This window comes from Natator depressus, chromosome 10 (genome assembly GCF_965152275.1).
Source record: "Natator depressus isolate rNatDep1 chromosome 10, rNatDep2.hap1, whole genome shotgun sequence".
NCBI classification, from domain to species: Eukaryota; Metazoa; Chordata; order Testudines; family Cheloniidae; genus Natator; species Natator depressus.
Genome location: NC_134243.1, coordinates 46,886,797 through 46,893,841, shown reverse-complemented (window position 1 = coordinate 46,893,841; position 7,045 = coordinate 46,886,797). Strand labels below are relative to the sequence as shown.

The window sequence follows — 7,045 nt, the reverse complement described above, 5'->3', positions numbered from 1 at the left end:
AGGGGCAGAGGACTGTGTCCAAAGCGGGTGAGTCCCAGGGGTGTAATTTTGGCTCCACGTGATGGAATTGCTCTTTTCCCAGTTTAGTGAAGGTTGTAGCAAAATTTCTATTTAAAAACTAAATTTTGCTTCCCCTCTTCAAGGCACCCGAGAAAGTCAGAAAATTGGCAGGTTGGGGGGCTGACAGCTCTACCAGCTGCAGTACCTCCAGGCATTGAATCCATGCCCCTCATGCAGCACCAACAACTCTTAGTTTAGGAACTGGCCACTAATTTTGGCTTAGCCGCACTGAACCTCAGAATCTCCTCTATGAAATGAGGACAGGAATGATTCCTGCTGTTTGTTTAGATACAGCCAACAATATTTGGGAGGGAGAGAAACAAGCTGAGTGCAGAGAAAGAAGGTGGATTCAAGGGATGTCAGGGTCTTGGAGCTTCCCAACTAGAGGACCCATATTTTGGAGGAAGGACTGGAATTGTGCCAGAGACGGGGGAAATGTACCTATGGCATGGGGGCTGGATCTCGGCCAGTCAGAGGGGACGAGAACAGAGGGACTGTGGGCTGAAAAGCATTGAGAGAAATGGTCTGATTGTTGAGACACCACCTTAGCATGAAATAGACCAAGGATACATTCCACACTGTGTCAAAGTCTTTCTGGGCAATCTCACTTAATCTTCCTGTGTCTTAGTCTTTTCCCACCTTGTGTGAAAAGGGGTCAGCACTCCCCTACCCCCCGGGGGTGCTGTTAGGGGAATTTTTATACTGTTTGCTGGGTGCTGGCGTTAGATAGCCCCCATCACTACCTTTATAGCTTAGAGTCCCTTCCAAGTCTAGGTGCACAGGAAGCCTACAAAGGCCATTGCTCTGAAAGTGCTACATTTGTTTGAGGAAAAAGGGGCTGCTCCTTCCCCACTATCTTGCCTACCAGCTTCAGTGCCCCACTGCAGCGCCACGAGGCTGAATAACCACTCCTGCAGAGAGCTTGTTCTGGGAACATACACCATGCTGGTCCCTATACCCTCCCTGGGTTTGCTGACAGCACATCTTGTTTGTGAAGCCCTGGGCGAAATCTGCTCCCCCCGCAGCTATAGGAGAGAGGTTGTGTCAAGGTTCCTTCCCCACTCTGAACTCTAAGGTACAGATGTGGAGACCTGCATGAAAACCTCCTAAGCTTACTTTTACCAGCTTAGGTTAAAACTTCCCCAAGGTACAAACTATTTTACGTTTCGCCCTTGGACTGTCACTGCCACCATCAAACGTATAACCGGTATTATTATTAGGAAAGAGTCTCTTTGGAAACGTCTTCCCCTCCCACCAAATCCTCCCAAACGTTACCACCCCTTTCCTGGGGAAGGTTTGATAAAAATCCTCACCAATTTGCATAGGTGACCACAGACCCAAACCCTTGGATCTTAAGAACAATGAAAAAGCATTCAGTTTCTAAATAAAAGAACTTTAATAGAAGTAAAAAAATCACCTCTGTAAAATCAGGATGGTAAATACCTTAGATGGTAATTAGATTCAAAACATAGAGAATCCCTCGAGGCAAAACCTTAAGTTACAAAAAGACAGAAAAACAGGAATATCCATTCCATTCAGCACAGCTTATTCTCTCAGCCATTTAAAGAACTCATAATCTAACGCATATCTAGCTAGATTACTTACTAAGTTCTAAGACTCCATTCCTGTTCTGTCCCCAGCAAAAGCATCACAGAGACAGAGAGCCTTTGTTTCCCCCCCCACTCCAGCTTTGAAAGTATCTTGTCTCCTCATTGGTCATTTTGGTCAGGTGCCAGCGAGCTTGACCTAGCTTCTTAACCCTTTACAGGTAAAAGGGTTTTTCCTTTGTCCAGAAGGGATTTTAAAGGTTGTTTGAACAAATGACGCCCCGTCACATAGCAGGGTGGGCTGTGTTCTCTACAGTGGTAGAGAGATCGAGACAGCAGAGCCCTTCAGACTGAGTCGAGCCTGCCCTGGGTGTATGATCACTGATCTGCAGGTCATAGCCCAGAGCATGAGCAGAAATTGGAAGGTTTTCTTAGACTGGGGTGGGCAAACAAAGGCCTGTGGGCCACATCTGGTCCATCAGACCTTTTAATCCAGGCCTTCAGCTGCTACTGGGGAACAGGGTCAGGGGCTTGTCAATGCCTTGATGAGCACCATTTTCCTGCAAGCAGAGTCACACTGCACAGGTGCAACTGGCATCGCTTACCCAGCCTTCACTGGGCTGTTTCCAGGATCGGAACCTGCCCCTACACAGCCACCCCCTATCCCCACAGGGCCAGCCTCCTGGCCCCAGCCTCCACCCAAACTAGCCAATGATTAAGGCCAGCAGCATGTGACCCTCCAGACTCAACCATCCAAGGGCCACAACCATCCCAGCTAAGGGGCCTGGTATGGTCACCTTGATGTGACTGCCAGCAGGGCCCCTAGGAGTTGCTGTTACTGACCTGTAGAGTCCCCTCCCCCCAGCTCAGTAACAAGCCTTATAGAGCCCTGCTATGAATTCTTAATTTTGTGAGCATTCATAGCCCACCATACAATTTCCATACTCAGCTGTGGCCCTCAGACCAAAAAGTTTGCCCACCCATCTTGGATCACTTTTGCCTGGTGGCAGAAGGCAATGAACGGGGCTGGTCTGAACACTCACATCTAGCCCTAACCCCAACATCTCACACCAGAGGTGATTTCAGTCCATAGTGAGAAGAACTTGGCAAGCCTGCTCACCTTAGACATAAGGATCAGGGGGAAGTTATCCTAGAACAGCAGTTCTCAAACTGTGGGTCATGACCCCATTTTAATAGGGTTCCTAGGGGTGTCTTAGACTGACTGGGGCTAAAGCCACAGACTGAGCCCGACTGCCCAGGGTCAAAGCCCAAGGGCTTCAGGCTTCCGCCCCCACATCCTCAGGGCTGAAGCCCTTGGGGGTTGATGCTCTAGGCCAGGACAGTAATTGTTGACCGAAGGGGAGTGCGGTGAAATGAAGTTTGAGAGCCCCTGTCCTAGAGCATCACCTGAAGCCAGTCAGAATCAGCAGGAACTCCCTCATGGCATCTGTTTCACTCAGAGGGCACAGTGGCTGAGGGATTTATGTTCTCTACTGCTAGATCCCTGTAATGGTTACAGGAGGGAAATTCCCCTGCCATTTGCCTATGAGACATACTAAGCATTTGACTCCGGGAACCTGAAGGCAGCAATCTCTCCTTTGAAGCCCATTCGTGAGTCCATGATGTGGTTTGTCCACAAACCCCATCATTTCCAACCCCACAGTAGGAAAGGCATCTCCCTTGCCCATTAAGAATAAGTCCTAGACCAGACTCGAGTCATTGGATTTATTTACATTAGACAGAAGGTACAAGGCACGTGACTGCTCAGGCACTGGAACGGCTGCATCTTCTGTATACGAGTATCCCCAGAGTAATGAAGGCCAGTGCAATGGCAGCTGCCACTGAGATCAGCCCAGCTGTAGAAGAGAATCCTGGAAGAGGAAGAACACATGCAGCTAGTTGCTTTTCTAGCAACCTCTCCAAAAATCCACCATGGACTTGCTGGGTACATGAGTGAAGGCCACAGTTAATAAAATGAGGGATTTTATTTGAGCTCTGTGGTAGGGCCATGTTTTTTAGCGATACCAGTTGGTGTTTGTCTACTACAAGTGGCCAGAGCAGGAGATCAGCACCTCTTTATAAATCCCACTAGATAATAGGTTGCAGGTCTCAGGCCACACAACTGGTGTCCCAGCAGATAAGCCCAGGCTACAGTGGTTGATGGTCCAACATTGACTGGCTCTGGTTGGACCATCTCAGTGAGGAGCCCTCCTTGAGCCAAGGTTACTCATTACCAACAACCCCTCCGGGGCTAAGGGATTCTTACAGCTGATCTTGTAAGACCCATTTCTGCCATCCTTTCATCAACTTTTCCAAGCCACCCTAATGTAGATTAATAAGTGACAGTAGAGGCACCATGAGACTTGTTCTTCATTAGAACTAGTTACCCTCTGATGCTGCCTTCTCTGCTTCCATTTGAGCAACTGAGAGATCCCTTGATCCTTGATCAGCATCCAAGATGATTAGGGGTCCTACCACAACATCAGCCTCAGCTTCTCTCACAAAGGGGTCACCTGTATTGGGAGAGAAGCACTACTAGAGAACTAATACTTGTCAGGTTAGTCTCATCCATCCCATTTTGGGTGGAAGATCCCCCAGGAACACAGTCTGTTGGAGTAAACCAGACATCTTCCCAGGTGAAGTGGGCACAGAACTTACCATGCCTGGAGGCCACATCTCTCTGGAAGCGCCTCCCTGACCATCTGTCCAGAGGGCTGCCTCTCCCAGACTGTCCTCCAAGGAATGCACAGTTCCCAGTCTCACAGCACCTGCAGATGTCTCGGGTGCCTTCCACTGGAGACCAGCTGGAACAGAACAGGAACAGTCATCTACAGTGAAGAGTTCTGTTCTAGGCTGCCTGTCACGCCCCTGTTGGGGTTCTAGGCTACTCACATGTTGCCTGCTTTGTTGAAGGAACAAGCCTTGTTCAAGGGATCCGGGGCTTGCTCAGCTGCAGTGACTTTCAGATGACAGGTGATGTAGATCTGGAAGGGAAGTGGGAAGAGGGGTTAGGACCATCCCAGGGGACACTGACAGCTGCTTAGCTTGGGGAAATCGACTTGGAGCAGAAATGTGGGCACTCACCAAGTTCCTGGCATCTCCTGCAAACCTGAACACATCCACCATGAACTGCAGCGTGTCCTGCCTGGGCCTGGGGGATATGAAGGCCGAGGTGGTGTCATCTGATCTCCCATCCACCAGGCACCTACACACAAGCAGCAAGGGTCAGTAAGAGTCCCTGATCAGTCTTGTTTTAGTCTAGAAAGGGCTCCCAGCTCTTACCCATTGAAGTCAATGACAGCATAGCGGGGAGAGGAGTCCCTGTCTGGGCTCAGGGTGGCCACACAGCTGTCCACAAAGAGCCTCAGAGCCACATGGTTCCCAGTGCTGACATCAGCTTGGATATGCATGACCTCCCCCAGCTGGAATCCATTGGAGGGTCTCTCAGCACTCCAGTCATCTGCAAGGCAAGTTCACAGTGAGCAGGACAGACAGGCAGGCAGGCCTCAGCTCCCCTGGAGGGACCTCCCACCTACCATTCATCAGGTGCAGGGAGAAATCCAGCCTCTCCTCAGCAGACAGGGTGGAGCTGAAGGGAACCCATGTTGGCTTGATGGCTTTACTGCTCACATTGTCCTTCCTGGGAGAGGAGCAAACCTCAGTCACTGAGCCAGATCCCAGACCAGGGACTGAAGGGGAGGGAGGGGATCTGAGCATCTCAGACTCTCACCTGGGGTAGTGACACTCAATGGGAATCACAGCTGGATTGGTTCTGAGGATCACTGGGTTGCTGGCAGGGGTGGGGTTATAGTTCAGGCTTGTGCTGTAAACCAGGGAGTCTGGGGTCATCTGGGAAGGAGCAGACATGGACGGGTTAACACAAGTACACAGAGCATTTGTAAAGTCATTCAGATCAGCCTAAGAACAAGCCTCAGCCAGATAGAAACAAGAGCTCAAGTTTTCCCACCAGTGCCTAGTCAACTGGCAACTGCCTTTGGAAGGACTGGACACTAGAAGCAGGGGATTTCAGAGCTCAGTCTGCTAGAGCAGCCATCGGAAGACGAGCATCACAGTAGTGCCATTTTACACAACTCTGCTCACTGGTTTCCTCTGTGCAGGTTGTGAAGGAATCTCAGACAGTAAAACCCCCAGGGTTAACTTATTAGCTGCTTTCAGGTGAATTTTGACCAGGGATTAAGGAAGCCAATAGTGTGTCCCTTTCCCTCCTACAGGCTATGCAGAGCTCAGGCTAACACCAATCAGTTTATTCAGTTGAGAGCTCCTGTCTGTGGAGTCTGCAGACAGACTTTGGACAGGGGTGTCTAGAAGTAAAGTCTGTCTGAGCCACCAGAGCACCCTCTTCAGGCTCCAGTTGTGAGCCTGCTCCAGGAGCTGAGCAGGGCAGAATTCTTTGCCTGGTGCATGAGATTGGAAGCTAGGAAGAAGCACCCAGGAAAAACAGGGAGCTGGTCAACAAGAGGGACAAAATCCCACTCACTGTTCTCTCCTGCTGCCCCATTTTTACCCCCTCAGACAAGACAGGGGCAGTGATGCTAGGGATCAGTAGGGGCTCCTGACTTGCATAAATCCTTACCTGCAAGGTGCTGCCACATTCATGGAGCCCGGCTACAAAGATCACTGTGTTCTCTGCAGCATTAAGGGATGTGTACCGGCAGGCAGCTGGGCCAAGGCTCAGGTCAGCGGCTTTGATCAGTCTCCCCATCCCAAACAGATCCCTGTGCACAGTGATCACCATCTGAGCCTCCTCACACTGCACCATGACAGGCTGCAGCACAGACACAGCCCTGAGCCGGGAAGCATCAACCCGAGCCCAGGGGGAGTGCTGGGCAAGAGAGGACACATGGGCTTGTCGTTGAGGGGGCTCAGCCCTGGGGGTGGGTCTCCAGATGGCTGAGTCAATCCTAGAGAAATCCCAGGGATTGTAACAGGTCACCCCACTGACCACCCAGCACAGAAGAGCAAAGCCTAGGTTGTTTCTGTGACCCATCCTGCCTGCTTGCAGCAACCCCAGTATGGAGGGAAATTGGTGCTCTGGGGCTTTATACCATGACCCAGAGCCAGGTGACAGCTGTCCCGGGTAATTAACACCCTCCCCTAATCTGCAGGTAACCGGGGCCCAATCATACCCAGTGCCCACGCCCTGAACCAGGGAAATAGGAGGGCCAATGGGAATCAGCTCCACCTGTTGGTCAGTTCATCAGCTGCAGTTTGGGAAATTCCTGCCCTGTTTCGTTCAATGGAAGGCTAAGGGTGGGCTCCACCACAAAGGGACCCAGGCCCCTCAATCCCCAGTTTAGGCCTGTAAATCCTGGGTTTGGCTCCACTGTGACACACAAACGGCACAGCGGCAAAGAGTCCTGAGGCACCTTATAGACTAACAGAGGTATTGGAGCATAAGCTTTCGTGGGTGAATACCC

The 7,045-nt window shown here is 50.8% G+C and overlaps 1 protein-coding gene across 1 annotated transcript; it reads right to left on the bottom strand.

The window, feature by feature from the left end:
- Positions 1–3,371: 3,371 nt before the first annotated feature.
- LOC141994501 (zona pellucida sperm-binding protein 3-like) lies at positions 3,372–6,636 on the bottom strand. Its single transcript, XM_074964733.1, has 9 exons — positions 6,202–6,636; positions 5,338–5,456; positions 5,144–5,247; positions 4,890–5,067; positions 4,692–4,812; positions 4,500–4,591; positions 4,266–4,411; positions 3,995–4,120; positions 3,372–3,478 (listed from the first exon to the last, which is right to left on the bottom strand). The coding sequence occupies exons 1-9, from the start codon at positions 6,613–6,615 to the stop codon at positions 3,372–3,374; spliced, it is 1,407 nt and encodes a 468-aa protein (XP_074820834.1). The 5' UTR covers positions 6,616–6,636.
- Between the last annotated feature and the right edge of the window lie 409 nt (positions 6,637–7,045).

Bases quoted from the DNA above. Each gene is read 5' to 3' on its own strand.
- LOC141994501 (XM_074964733.1), bottom strand. From the start codon at position 6,615: ATGGGTCACAGAAACAACCTAGGCTTTGCTCTTCTGTGCTGGGTGGTC. The intron at 5,457-6,201 runs GTAAGGATTTAT...GCTCCTTCCCAG, and splicing joins AATGTGGCAGCACCTTGCAG to ATGACCCCAGACTCCCTGGT. The intron at 5,248-5,337 runs GTGAGAGTCTGA...CTCCTCTCCCAG, and splicing joins ATTGAGTGTCACTACCCCAG to GAAGGACAATGTGAGCAGTA.